The 15,370-nt window shown below is 29.7% G+C and overlaps 2 protein-coding genes across 2 annotated transcripts; both read left to right on the forward strand.

Moving 5' to 3' along the window:
• Nucleotides 1-260: 260 nt before the first annotated feature.
• On the forward strand, nt 261-2,932 carry LOC8265594 (triacylglycerol lipase 2). Its single transcript, XM_048377078.1, has 9 exons — nt 261-910; nt 1,024-1,131; nt 1,248-1,388; nt 1,490-1,600; nt 1,703-1,846; nt 1,931-1,971; nt 2,102-2,181; nt 2,272-2,367; nt 2,447-2,932. Exons 1-9 carry the CDS (start codon nt 719-721, stop codon nt 2,764-2,766), a joined length of 1,233 nt encoding a protein of 410 aa, XP_048233035.1. The 5' UTR covers nt 261-718; the 3' UTR covers nt 2,767-2,932.
• A 6,904-nt stretch (nt 2,933-9,836) lies between these two features.
• On the forward strand, nt 9,837-14,440 carry LOC8265592 (protein disulfide isomerase-like 2-3). Its single transcript, XM_048377254.1, has 9 exons — nt 9,837-10,116; nt 10,745-10,903; nt 11,589-11,702; nt 11,782-11,939; nt 12,678-12,777; nt 13,257-13,433; nt 13,516-13,661; nt 13,866-14,012; nt 14,102-14,440. The coding sequence occupies exons 1-9, from the start codon at nt 9,988-9,990 to the stop codon at nt 14,274-14,276; spliced, it is 1,305 nt and encodes a 434-aa protein (XP_048233211.1). The 5' UTR covers nt 9,837-9,987; the 3' UTR covers nt 14,277-14,440.
• Nucleotides 14,441-15,370: the final 930 nt, after the last annotated feature.

The raw sequence follows: 15,370 nt of genomic DNA on the forward strand, positions 1-15,370 counted from the left end.
GAAGTGGTAAAAATTTATAAGTAAAGATTTAACCAATCAAGTGGTTGGTTATAGTTATTTTAGTATTGGTTGAACCCAAACTCAATTATATTAATTGGGATTATACTCTCTTATTCATTTAACTCCCACTTTAATGAAATAATTTAATTTCATAATAAGGTTTCTTGTCTTTTAAAACAAAATATTTTAAATTTTAAATTAAAATTTTTAATAAAATTTCAATTATTCGTTTTCAAATTAAAAATATTGAATACAAATATAACTTATTATTATGTTGAACTTCATCATGAAAAAATCTCAATCCAAAAAGAATAATAATAGTTGGAGGATGTAGTTGCCTATGGAAAATGGCAAAAATAGCACAAAACAATTAGTTATCTGAAAAAGTGCTTTCATCCCATTTACATATGACCACTACTATAGTTTACCCTCCCAAAAAAAAAAACTATCCTTTATTATGTAGATGACGATTTAATAAGGTCTGGCAAAGAAAAACGAAAAAAAAAAGAAAAAGGGTATAGAGTTGGCCTACAAGATGCCTTTATTTTGACAATCTCTGAATTAGTTAAAACAGATTGCTTAAAACTAAAATTTTATAATTATAATTATGATTATATATAACATATTTGTTTGTACATGGAATTTTGGATTCATTATAAAATGCAGGAAGGTAGAAAGTTGCTGCTGCAGCTAGCAATTATTGATTACTGGAATTAAAATGGCTACTTCTTTAACAACTTCCATTCTCGTAGTCATTCTGTTCTGTATTTCAGCAACTGCAGCGACAAGATCAAAGCTGTATTCCATCACTGCTCAGGATGGCACCTCTGTACCACCCTCCAGTCCTAATGATGGTGGTATCTGCAAGTCTATGGCAGCAACACAAGGCTACATTTGCCAAGAACATAAAGTATACCGGACTCTAATTTTCAGCTATTTTGTATTTGATATTGAAATTGTTTTTTCACTTGTCAATGATTATTAGTATCTGCTAAGAACTCTGTGTGACCTTTTTCACTTCAGGTAACAACACAGGATGGTTATATCCTTAGCATGCAAAGAATGCCTGCTGATCGGTCTGGTAAGCCAGCAGAAAAGCCACCAGTTTTGCTGCAACATGGGTTAATGTCGGTTAGTACTAGTCAGTAGCTCTTCAGTTGTAATTTCTGATTTGTGATGATTCTGGCAAAGAAACGTGGACATGAACAACTGATATATACTGCATAAATGTTACTGTGTAATGGCAGGATGGTTCGACATGGCTGTTCAACTCTCCAAATGAATCTCTGGCTTTCATATTGGCAGACAATGGCTATGATGTGTGGATCAGCAACACCCGTGGGACTAGACATAGCCAAGGACACACCTCACTTAGTCCTAATGATCCGGTCTCTTTCCATTCATTACAATCTTGCAAAGCAGAGAGTCTCGTGCCCTGAGGGCCCTTCCTTTATGTGGAAATTCACGATGAATGTTGTTGTAATTGCAGGCATATTGGAATTGGTCATGGGATGAATTAGCTGCTTACGATCTTCCTGCTACTTTTAACTATGTGCATGAGCAGACAGGGCAGAAACTTTACTATGTTGGGCATTCCTTGGTGAATATCTAGACTGGGTTGCTTTCAGTCTTATCTTCTAGACCATGATTCTTTCTTGTGGAAGATGGGACTGATAAAAAAATAATTTGACTTGTACTGTAGGGAACTTTGATTGCTTTGGCTTCCTTTTCACAAGAAAACTTGTTAAACATGTTAAGAGCAGCTGCTTTGCTTAGCCCAATTGCATATCTTAATCAGATCCCATCCCCTCTCACCAGAGTTGCTGCTGATTTATTTTTAGCTGAGGTGAAAAAATCTCCATTCAAAGAGGGAATTCTGAATTTTTATACAAATTAAATTATCTATTCACTTTCTTTTCCATTTTGTCAGGAATTGTATTGGTTAGGCCTGCGCGAATTCATTCCAGGAGGGTGAGAAAGCAACTCTATTTTGCGTTTTCATGCATGTGCATTACAAAACAATAGTAGAAATTGTTTGGAAGTTGCAAAGAATGAAATAAAGAAACAAAATTTACCAATTTTCTTTTTCTGACATGAGCAGACTGGCTGCTTCTAAGCTTCTTGAAGATATCTGCAATAAGCCTGGGATTAACTGCTCCAACTTAATGGATGCTTTCACTGGTTCATAGCCTGCACCTTACAACTTCAATAAATGAAAGTTACTTATCCACAACTAACTGACTGATTTCCTTGTTTTCTTGCTATTTATAGGTCCAAACTGCTGCATCAATTCTTCAAGAACAAATAGTTTCCTAGATAATGAACCTCAAGCAACTGCTACAAAAAATATGATCCATCTGGCCCAGAGTAAGTCTCTCTAACCTGCGCCTACCTATAGTCATAAACTTACTTTAAGTTACGTTCTGATTCAGTGGCTGTTGAACAGTGATTAGAACGGGAAATGTGGCAATGTATGATTATGGCAATAAAGATGACAACATGAAGTACTACAAGCAGCCAACTCCTCCAGTGTACAACATGACAAGCATCCCCAATGACCTTCCTCTCTTCCTTGGCTATGGAGGGCAGGACACACTTTCTGATGTAAGAGATGTGCAAGTTCTGTTGGACAAGCTCAAAGACCATGATGGGGACAAGTTGGTGCTACTATTCAGAGAGGATTATGCTCATGCAGATTTTGTTTTCGGTGTGAATGCTCATCAAGTTGTCTATGATCCTCTTATAGCTTTCTTCAACCTCAACTGAATCCTGAAACTCTGTTTGAGAACTGTGTCAGAATCTGTAGCATGACCACCACATTGTCATCTAGCATAGAATTGAGCAATTCAATCTCAGAATATAAATTCCATTTCCCACTATAGCTATTAGCTTCCCATAAAAATTTATATGTCTACTCTCCACCTTTCAACAATTTAGTTGTCCTTGCCAATTAGCTTTCATCAAACTCAACTGATGCAATTTGATTAATTTCGTTAGCAGTTTAAGAAAAGAAAAAAAAAAATCATTGGCAGACTTGATTCTATTAATATTTTAATTTATGAGTTAAAATCTTGATTCTATAAATGAAGCAGACTTGTCTTGGCTTGAATTTCACTCATAATTAAATTATCTTTATTAAACGAGTTAAACCAAATTTTTATTAAGCAGCCTGAATGGCTCGGCTTATTTGTAGCTGCTGTTCCGTTCCAAGTAGGAACTAAATAAAAAGAAACTAAACAATGTGACCAAAAAGAGAAGAAAAACTGGGCAAAACTGAGATACTGAATTGTCTGGTACAAGCCTAGTTCTGCAATGTCATTATGTTAATGATAATAGAATAAATCATTACAAGGTGAAGCACGAGAGATTAGGGTTTACATCCATGCAACTCCCTTCTCTTTTAATATTCTCAGAAGTACACTAAACAAAAAGAAAATGACGGTAACAAGTAGTCTAGAAGATTGCATTTCTCACATCTTACAAAAAGAGAAAATGTGTCCGGATCCGATCCGTGGGACCGTGATCGGCGCTAGAGAATAGATAGACATAAGGGTATTAAAATTCGTAGCAAACTTGACTAATCACTAACTCAATCAAATTATAATTTTATCCATTATAAACACTATTTTATTATTAATTTTGAACCATCCAAATACTACATATTTAAATCAGTATGTCAGTATAATTAGGTAATACCTCATCGGTTGGTTTAACATACCAAAATAAAATAACAAGTTTTAGAATTACTACTGTGGAGAATCTAGAATTCTAATAATCAGATATACAAATAAAATTAGTTACATTAAACACGAAGATGAAGAAATTCAAACTACCAAAAGAAATGAGCTGCGGGAAACCTAACAGACAGCTGAAAGATAAAATTTGAGACTGTCAGTCTCAACAGTTAGTTAAAATCGTATAATCCAAAAATAAATACAACCATCTCAATAAAACATGTGTTATGTCATGATTTTAAAAAATACAATTTAAACATTTATGGGATGAGTACCTCAGCAGAAATCTAAATTACAATCCTATTGGCCATTCGACTCTCTTATTCCAATAAGACTGGCGTTTAGAGAGTAAAGCTCGACCGTGATCCTTAAATTCAGTCTGGTTACTTAATTTCCAATATACCTAGCGCCTAGAGAGCAATGCTCAACTAGGGACCTTTTCTCTAGCAATCAAATTTTCATAAGCCCAAAGAGCTATATTCGACTAGGGCAAGAATATTTTCCTATTACTTGTTTTTTATTTATACCGGTGCATACGCGGTCCTGATGCAACCCATCAGGTGGCATGTTCTACTACCGTCTTATTCCGAGTCATAATACAATAATAACATTAATAATGTGAAAATGGCATAAATCGCAAAGTAATAGAATTAGATAGCATCTAATATAGCGGACATAAAGATTAAATGCAGTACTATCAATAATAATAATAATAAATATAATAATAATAATAATAATAAATATAATGGTAAAAAAATCGATAATAACAAAAATAAAATTAATAATAATAATAATGCTAATAATAATCATAATTATTATTAATAAAAACAGTTGCATTTAAATTAGACATGAAACATGTGCAGTGATTATATAACTTTAACTCACAAATAATGATGTCTTCCTATGTGCTACCCACGCGTCCAATGTAGCTAGCTGATGAGATGGAGAATCTAAAATCCATAAGTAATAATTAATATTTATATTCATACTACATAAAATAGTCAATCTAATTCTAGGTTTCTAAGAAATTATGAATTGTCCTATCGAAATTCCACTTACCAGCATGATTGATGATAGCAAAATTTTATCCGCAATTATGACTCAGGATCCTCTAACATAATACCATAATCATCAATTAATATCTTAAATTATTATTCTCAAATTAATATCATCAATTTTCTGATTTTGTATAAAATAATAATATAATTAATACTTTTGAAATTAATAAACCGGCTAACAGAATTTTTTAACTATAATAATTAAATCAATAAATCAAATTTTCATAATAATTCTTAATCAAACTCAATTTAATCTTAATTTATCAATTTATCACTAATTATCCACAATTAATCTCAAACACACAACAATTTCTAATTACTAAGTAGGTACCCAAAATACAAATATAAATAATTAACTAAATAAATTCGGGTTAAAAATTTACTATACTGAGCTGAGAAATTAATACGGAATAGTGACACGAATGTCTGAAAATAAAAATCAAAACTTCGCCCGTCGACACACGTCCCGAGGTCACCGGGCCCGATCACCAAAACATTTTTGACGGTCATGAAAATTTGATCCGAGCACACCAAAGGAAAACCCACAATCTCAGAAGTCGATATGTATAATTACTTTTACCAAGTTGAAATTATTCTTTTTAAATTTCAGTTTTGTCATTACGTAAAAGAAAATGAGGATATAATAATCTTATTTCTTATATATATATGCATATAATTTATTAATTGGGGGTTAAAATAGTAATTCATAATTTTGTATCTAATTAAACAATAAATTATTAACTTCCAATACTTAAATCACTAATAATATATTTTAACTTCAAAATAGTTATAAAACAATATATTTATAAATTAAATTAATTCATATCAAAATGAAATTTAAAGTAAAAATAAAATAAAATTCAATACAACAAAATAAAATACTTTAAGAAAAATAACATCCATGATAAACAAATTTATCACGTCTAAATATGTCTCAAAATGTTTAGTAGTCCGAAAATATTAAATTACTAAAATACTCTTAAAAGAATAATAATATTCAATTAAAATTAAAATTCAAGATATTACAAAATGAAACACTGAAAGAAGAACCAAGAGTGTTTCTTTGTCTCCCTCAAAGGTAAATGTTTGGCCTAAAACTGAAATGGTTCTGGGCTGCAATATGAGCTGCTATAATATAATGATCATCATCATCATAGTAAGCAGTCCTTGTATTCTGCTCTTCTGAGGACAAGAAGAGCTCCTCACAACGAACAGCACGAGGAGTTGAAAATAAAACTGCTGGACCACAGCTTCTCCTGAAGGATGTTACTAACAGAGTCTTCAGCTTTCTTGCACAACACCTCAGTAGCTTCTTTAATCTCCGAGTCTTCTCTGCTGTTCCTCCCATTTTCTCTGTTATTTCTGGGACTTGTCTTTGCATATATAATTAGTAATTAGAGCAAAGAAGAGTTGAATCACATGGAAGGTGTGTGACAGACGTATGTTGGGGTAATGTTTTGTTTCAATTCGTGAAGTTTTTGTCTTTCATTAGGTGATCCTTTTCTCCTCATTCATACGTCTTTTGCAGCTTTTGCTTTGGGAAGTTACATATTGTTTAGTTGGCCAGCGAAAAAGAAAACCTTTTAGCGTTGGAAGGTTACGCATCGCAACACTTTGTTAGAGAGAGATATATATAGTCCTAGCTGCGCTTGTAATATATTTGGCTGCAAAATGAGTTAAAGCTATTTGGGAGCTTTCATTTGATATAAGTCTGTTTGGACCTATTTAATAAATAAGCTGAGCCTAAATTAGAAAAAGATCGGCTCTAAGCTAGTTTATTTATATACTTATGATCTAATTTATAAATTAGAATAAATATAGAAAAAATAATTTACAGTTTTATTTTTTGATGATTTCAAGTATATGTGATTTTTTTAGATAAATTGGTTACAATTCGTGATAAAAATAAATATTTTACTGTTATAATCTTTTAATTTGTAAAGACTCAATCATTATTATTGTATAATTCGTATTTAATAATGTAAATTTTAAACTTAACAATTCATAAAACTATTATTTAACTAGTAAATTGATCTCATCGAATTTAGTGACTATTTCTACTATGACCAAACAGTTAAACAAATAAAGCAAAATTCATTCACATGATAAAATTATGATATAAATATAGTCAAATTTTAAAACAGTCTCTAAGAAAATAATATGTTTTCTGTTTGATATTTTGATTAGTTAAGTTAGTAAAGTCTTAATAGAGTTAGAGTTTTATTAAAAATTTCCTAGTATTATATATTTTATCTCTGTTTGATGAATATTACTCATTCAATTTAAATATTTTTTTTAAATGTATGAATTATTATACATTCATAATTTAAATTACCATAATTTTTTTATATATGAGAAATACCACACTTATAGTATAGTCTAGATTTCTATACAAAAGTACTAAAGATTATTTTCTATATAGATTTCTCTATTTTTCTTTTTTCTTTTTGTTATTTTTAAAACAAATTTAATAATTTATTATGTATAATATTATAATTTTATTTTAATATATTTATTATATTATTTAGTAATAATTTTTTTTGTAGAATTTCCATTGTAGATTTCTCTATTTTTCATTATAAATCATATTCTAAGAAAAAAAAAACGCGAATGTCATCTTTAATTGTTTTTAGATTTCACTTTTTCTTTTACCAAATTTAACGGTCTATTATGTATAAAATATAATTTTTTATTTAATAAATAAAAAACTAATTTTATATTTATATTAAAAAATTTAATGGAGTTGGAATTTTAGAGTTAGACTTATATTTGATGAATTACTAATAAATGTAATTAACAAATAATTAAATTAACCAGATTATACAATCGGTAAGACCTTTTCAGTAAATTTGCATATTCTCTCCCTTTAGTACTTTTATATATACTCATTATATTTCAATAATAAAAAAATAATATTTTTAAGTTACATAATGACATGTTTTTTAATTAGATTAATTTATCTAAATATTTAGAATAACTATTAAATAGTACAATCAAAGACTCTTTAATATTAAAAAAAATTTATACAATCTTTAAAGTACAAGGTATATTGTTGACCACAGCACAAATAACATTAGTTTTAGACGATGAACTTATATATTTGACATTACCTTTAATACTTTAAACATAAATTTTATAAATGATTATTAATTTTTTCTGAATTTATTCAAACTCATTACCTTTAATCTTTTAATTTAATTTTTTTATATAATTTTTGTTGTTCTTTACCTATCATTTTTTTATATATGTATTTGATTTTATTGTTGATTTTTTTAATTACTATTTTATATAATATTTTAAATAATCAACTAGATAGATAAATTTTAGTTTTGTGGATTCGGTTAAATGGAGAATCTCGTGAATAAAAAATAGTTTATTTGGTATTTTTATTTGTGAGAAAAAGAGTCTTTTTTTTTTTTTATTATCTATCAATATTAGTTAGAATTTAGTAATTTATAATGAGACCCACAAACTATTATGCCTCTAATAATTTATAATTTATATTATAAGTACTCAAAAGACTATAATTTTTAGTTTTTTGTTTAGTAGGTTACGAAGCAAGAATATTATTTTTTTCTTTTATATTTAATTTATGAGTGAAAGTCGATAAATCATGTGAATCTCTTATTTGTATATGTTATATTTCTACCATTAGATTTATGAAAATCAGTTATAAACAACATTCAAATTTAATTAAAGTAAAGATGTAATAAGTTAATTTAAGTTATATACAAAATTCTAACTCGTAGATATGAATTTATAAATTGTTTCGTAAATATGTCATTCAAAAATAACTTTTTATTAGTTGTGTGCATATGAAAATAAAAAAAAAAATTCTATAAGAAAATCTCTTCTATTTTAAAAATAATATAAAAATAAAGTTAAAAATTATAATTTTATGACTACGCATTTATTCGGTACAAAGTTAATGTTTTTATATGAAATTAATAAATGTTTGTATAACCATAAATTTAAGTTAAATGCTATTTTTAATTAACTTTAAATAGTATATTATATATAATAATATATTATTAAATTTTTTAATATAATTATTATTTATTATATTATAAAAGATCTAATTACTATTTGTTCAAACTTCATTTATTGATGATGATGAAGTTAAAGTAGTAATATAATGATTTGCTACTTCAAAAGCATTAACAACTTGTTATTTCTATATATCTCCGTTGATTTTTTTTTTAATAGATTGTTGTTTAGTTTTTTATTTTATTTTTAATTGTTAGTTTTTCCTTTTAATTAGTAGATTTTTTATTTTTTGTTTACAATATTTTGGTGTCATATCTCTGCATAGATTTTATTCTTACACTATTATCATATATTATTATTTTTTTTATTAATCATATATTAAATTAGTATTAAACCAAATTCATATTAGATATGATAGTAATCCTAATAAAAATATGTTTTTATTATTATTATCTTAATTGTTATTGACTTTTAAAATGCATTAACAACTGTTATTTCTATGTATTTAAAATTCTCTGTTGATTTTTTCTGTTTTAATAGATTTTTGTTTAGTTTTTATTTATTTATTTTCAATCATTAATTTTTCTTTTTATAGTAAAGTTTTATTCATATTAGATAGGATATTAATTATAATAAAAATATATTATTATTATTATTATTTTAATTGGTATTGATGTCTAAAATTTATCTAATGTTAAAATATTAATAAAAATGGACTTCTAGAAATAAATTTATCCAATGACCTAATTAATCTAATTAATTAACTAAATAATTAATAATATTATTTTAGTAAATCTATTTGTTCTCTTCTCTTTATACATTTATATGTATTCATTTTAGTAAATCTGTCTATCCTCCTCTCTTCATACCTTTTATATAATATTATAATAATTAATGATTATATAATTATGATTATATGATTTATGATAGAAACTATCCTTAAATAGAAAAAGAAAAATATAAAAACAAATTTTCCACGTGTAAGTTACCAAGCAAAGGAGTGTAGAAATTCCATCTTCCAAGTTGTGTAGACAAAAGTAATCAACCCGGACTTCAGGAGAAGGTTGACGTGGCAAGGCCCTATTGGGTAGCACACGTAGCACTCTCTCGCAGCGAAAGGGGTTTTTCCTTTTCTGCGTCACAAGAAAATGGTATTGCCTCTGATTCAGAAATACAGATAAAGAATTTTCTCGAGAAAACGAAGGAAAATGAGCGCATCAAGATCACAACTTTTTATAGTTATATCGATTCTGTTATTCTTATCTAATATCTGCTACGCATTGTACGGACCATCATCTCCTGTGGTCCAGCTAAATCCCTCCAACTTCAAGTCCAAGGTAATCTGTTGAACTGAAGTTTTGCTTTTAAGTCTGGCTTGGCTGCCGAGAAAGTTGAAGAAAAATAAAATACACTGTGATTTTATTAAGGGCGAATGAATGAATGATTTAAGGTTATGTTTGACTGAGTGAAATTACTGTCATTTTCTTTTATTGGATTAGCAGTGCTCTTTGGGATGAGTGTTAAAGTATAGATTTCCAAATTTGGTCCTTTGTTTGAATACTTTGGATCTGACTTGTATTATTAGGGTTCCGGTTATTAAGTTTTATACTCTCACTTCTGTGATTGAGAAGTGTATAATTTGTTAGTATGCTTATGTATCCAGATTCTTGTTTTTGTTTTATGCTTCTATGTCAATTTTATAATTTTTTTTCTGAAGTCTTAGCTGTAATAATGTGTGATCTGATTTCTTTTATTTCAATATTCATTCAGAGCTTGCAATTTATAATCTTTGGATTGCTCAGTTGATACAAATTGTGAATTGATATTCATTTTCCGAGAACATTTGAGTATGAAAATAATGAAATTCTTTGGTGTGACTTTTTAGTTATACGGCTGGAAAATTATTTAATGATATGCCTGGAATGTTGAGAGTGCTTAATAGCTGAGATGTACCACTTTTGGTAGGTATTGAACGCAAATGGAGTAGTACTGGTTGAGTTCTTCGCCCCTTGGTGCGGTCATTGTAAAGCTCTCACACCTACGTGGGAGAAGGCAGCTACTGTCTTGAAAGGTGTTGCTACTGTGGCAGCTCTTGATGCTGATGCTCACCAATCGCTTGCTCAGGTTTTTAATAGTTCAAATTACAATTTTTTCTTTTCATTCTATCTCTTGCAACGGTGGATATAATTTGAAATGATAAAAAAAAAAAAAAATCTAATGCTGTTTACTGCATAGATTTCAAAGTCAATTCGCATGAGTATAATTTCTTTAGCTATTCTTATGTTGGTCATTGATTAATTTCTGTAAGTAGAAATGGCTTTTGTGGGACTCAAATGAGTAATGTTCAATATCAAAGTTTTTTCTCATCTAAGGAGCCTAAATTATGTTTTTCCGTTTTGGAAGCAATTCTGTCTAGAGGCAGTAACAGTTGAGGATATTTTTCTTTTCCAATTATTATTCATCTCTTATTTCTCTGTGGTACTATTGATGAAGCTTTTAATGTTCTTTAGAAGATTCTGTGAGCCCTATCACCTGGTATATGAGGTGCCATCTCTATGCAATGTGTAACCTTTGTACATATGTATCCTGGCTATTATTCCAAAAGTTTCTTGCTTCATTAAAAACTGATATAATTCCATGAGCCCCATTACTTTGTATGTGTGAGGTGCCATTTCCATGCAATGTATTACAACTTTTTAGATACGTGTCCTGGCTAGTATTCCAAAAATTTCTTGCTTCATTGTGTTTTTCTATTCCTTTGTACTGTACTGTTGTGACGGTGAACTAGAATTGTTTGATTCCTGTATAGGAGTATGGGATTAGAGGTTTTCCTACCATAAAGGTCTTTGCACCTGGGAAGCCTCCAGTGGATTATCAAGGCGCTAGGGATGTCAAACCTATTGCTGAGTTTGCACTCCAGCAGGTTTGTTATAATTTATCAATTAAGATGTTAAAATCCTGGATTTTGTTTATTTTGGTCTCACTATTTCATTTCCGTACAGATAAAGGCACTTCTGAAGGAGCGCCTGAATGGAAAATCAACTGGAGGATCTAAAGAGAAATCTGAACCTAGTGCATCTGTAGAATTGAATTCCAGCAATTTTGATGATTTGGTGCTTAGAAGTAAAGAACTTTGGATTGTTGAGTTCTTTGCACCTTGGTAAGCGTGTTCCTTGCTCTATATGTAATAGTATTCCTTGAATGGAGCTTGCTCTTTCTTATTTTTTATTTTCCTTTGTGGGGATTATGGGGTTTGGTGGGTTTGGTTGTTTTTATTATAACAGCAGCAGCAAATGGATTGACATGATTGTTATTTATGTCCTTCTGTTTGTTTATCCAGACACATGCATGCAATGCCTGTGAAGCAATAAGTTTATCAGACTTTAACGAGCACTAGTTGCCATTATATCATAGGTCACATTAAACTAATGTAACAATTGTTCTTTCCTTGTGTGACATGATTTTCAATGTTCCCAGTATGGAACTCAATTACAGCATGAGAAAAAGAATCAATGAAAATGAAGTAGGAGAACCCAGTTTTCAATTGAAAAGAATAATTCTCGTTCTTGAACAATAGTACAGTGGCAAGAGGATTCATCCAGAAAGATCTCTTGGCATTTGCATGTCATCTAATTACCATGCTGATGATTCAGACCATTGCAACAGATGGTGGTTTCTCTAGTTGATAGTTCTGACTGAAATAACATAATAGCAATTGGAATCTCGACTCAGCCTGGCATTTTATATCCAGGTCTAGTTTGTTTGAATGCTACAAATTGATAAGCAAAATTTATCTTTAAGGATTTTTTGCATTATCAGTTGACTTTATATTATTTGGATTTCAAAAGATTATGTTGCAAGTATGGTAACAAATATTATGCATTATATGATTTTCAAGGTGCGGGCACTGTAAAAAACTGGCTCCTGAGTGGAAGAAGGCTTCTAATAACTTGAATGGGAAAGTGAAGATGGGTCATGTTGACTGTGATTCTGAGAAGGTACTTTGAGATTCACTTGCTTTTTTTGTGATGATATCCTCTTATCCTTCATCATAATTGATATGCAAACAGTTTCTAAAGTAAAGAGTAATAACTAGATTCTCCACTCTGCATCTTCCTTTTGTAATCAACTTACTTTTTCGGTTCAGATTACTAGAGTAGAGATTTTACTGTTATGCTTTTAGATGGCAATCCTATTATCTAATCAGGTGCTCAAATAGTTGAATTAAAACCTCTTTTCATATTTCATGCATATTTATACTTTATAGAATGCTGAGCTTGTATAGTTAACTGTTCCAACCTGAATGAGAGCACATAAAGCATGATATAACATTATTCCAAAGTACTTGTATAAATTTCTTTTAGACATTGACTTTCCAAATTCTCTAGTAATAGATAAGATGTTGTTTTACATTATCATTATTCAACAGTTAAAAAACATGTTAGATGGCATGATTTTAATGGTGTGGGGGTTTCAGTCTTTGATGAGCAGGTTCAATGTGCAAGGATTTCCCACCATCTTGGTGTTTGGTGCTGACAAAGATACTCCAATTCCTTATGAAGGTGCCAGAACTGCCTCCGCAATTGAATCATTTGCTTTGGAGCAGCTGGAAACTAATGTTGCACCCCCTGAAGTGACTGAGCTGACCAGCCCAGTAAGTCTAACATCTCTAAAAATAACCCAATTTGGGTAAAGCTTCCACCATTGATTGTGCAAAACCACTGGTGTTTAAATAGGACATAATGGAAGAGAAGTGCGGTCCAGCTGCCATTTGCTTTGCTGCTTTCTTACCTGACATTTTGGACACCAAGGCAGAAGGAAGGAACAAGTACCTTGAGCAGTTATTATCAGTTGCTGAGGAGTTTAAAAGGAGTCCTTACAGGTAAGTGGATTAGGATTTTTTTCTACTTACTGATCTGTTTGTTCATAGCTGTGTCTGCTCATGCCTGCACCACATGCACATGTTCTGATTATAACTTCTCCTTGAATTTATAAGTTGGATATTGTAGTGGGAACATTTTATGCATACAGACATTACAGTTTATGAGACATTGTTTTGATACTGATTTAAATTTGATGCCTGCAGCTATGTCTGGGCAGCTGCAGGTAAGCAGCCAGATCTTGAGAAGCGTGTAGGCGTTGGCGGATATGGGTATCCTGCTTTGGTAGCCTTGAATCTGAAGAAAGGAGTCTATGCCCCACTTAAAAGTGCATTTGAGCTTGAACATATAAAGTAAGTGTCACAGTGCATCTTTGGCAATTTTCTCATATGGACAAAGCTTCAACAAATTCATATTTTTTATTATTATTTTTCTTTTTCAGAGAATTTGTGAAGGAAGCTGGGTATGGCGGAAAAGGAAATATGGCTCTGGATGGTAGACCAGAAATAGTAAAGACTGAGCCATGGGATGGAAAAGATGGCGAGATCATTGAAGAGGACGAGTTCTCTCTGGAAGAACTAATGGGTGAAGACGTTGGAAGCAAAGATGAACTATAACACAAGACATCATTTTGTTGAGGAAGAGAATTAGTTAAAGTCCAGGCTCTAAATGATTTTGATGTTATAAAACAAGGCGTGAGTGTTTTACTAATGTTAATTGCACTGTATTTAGCTGACTTTTTTTGCCATAGTGAAACGGATATCTTGCAAGGATGCTACTAGTCCTCGTTTCAATCTTAAATCTTCGGTTCCACTAAAAAGGGAAAATGGGCAGCTGCACCAAAAATGGAAAAGAAAGAAGAAGAGGAAATTAGGGAATGCATCTCAGTTTTTGTACATCATCTCCATATTACTTATCGAATCGTATCTAATGACATCTAATCATGTCATTGTCGAAACCCGTATAAAACATAAAATGTCTAATTTCATATGGACTGTTTAATTAGTTTAATTAATTGTGTCAAATATTAAACATTAACGCAAATATATTTATTAATTAGGACTATTTAATTATTTGTGTCAAATATCAAACACTAACACAAATATATTCATCAATTAGATTATATATGTCGACATGTGGTTTAATAATATAAATTTTAAAAAATAAATTTTTATAAGAATTAATTATTTAAAATTTTAAAAAAGTTTTATGTAAATATAAAATAATTCAAAATATATTTAAGAATAATTATTTATACCGTGTATTATCTCTTATATATTTAACTCATTTAAATAAATATATTTATTTTATATTTTCATTTATGCCATTAGATGAATCAACATGTTTAAACTTAATTTCTTAGACCTATCGATCCCAAACCCCTTCAACTATATCAAAAATTGTTAACCCAGTTACCATGCCATTTTACAAAATAAAAAGAAATATTAAATATGTTAATTAGGAGAATGTATTCAGTTAAGATTTTTAAGAAAATTTATCAATTTTTTTAAGTGAATTATTTTTAAGAAGTTCATGAATTTTAAATGACTTTTGTGAAGTTCATGAATTTATGAATAACTTTTACATAGTTATGACAAATTTTATAAACATTAATAAATTTCTATTGATTTTTATTAATTTTTGGATTATTATTTCTCTATTGCAATTATTTTAAAATAAAAGTAATCATTCTACTTTTAAATTTTTTTTT

Source organism: Ricinus communis, chromosome 7 (genome assembly GCF_019578655.1).
Source record: "Ricinus communis isolate WT05 ecotype wild-type chromosome 7, ASM1957865v1, whole genome shotgun sequence".
NCBI lineage: Eukaryota > Viridiplantae > Streptophyta > Magnoliopsida > Malpighiales > Euphorbiaceae > Ricinus > Ricinus communis.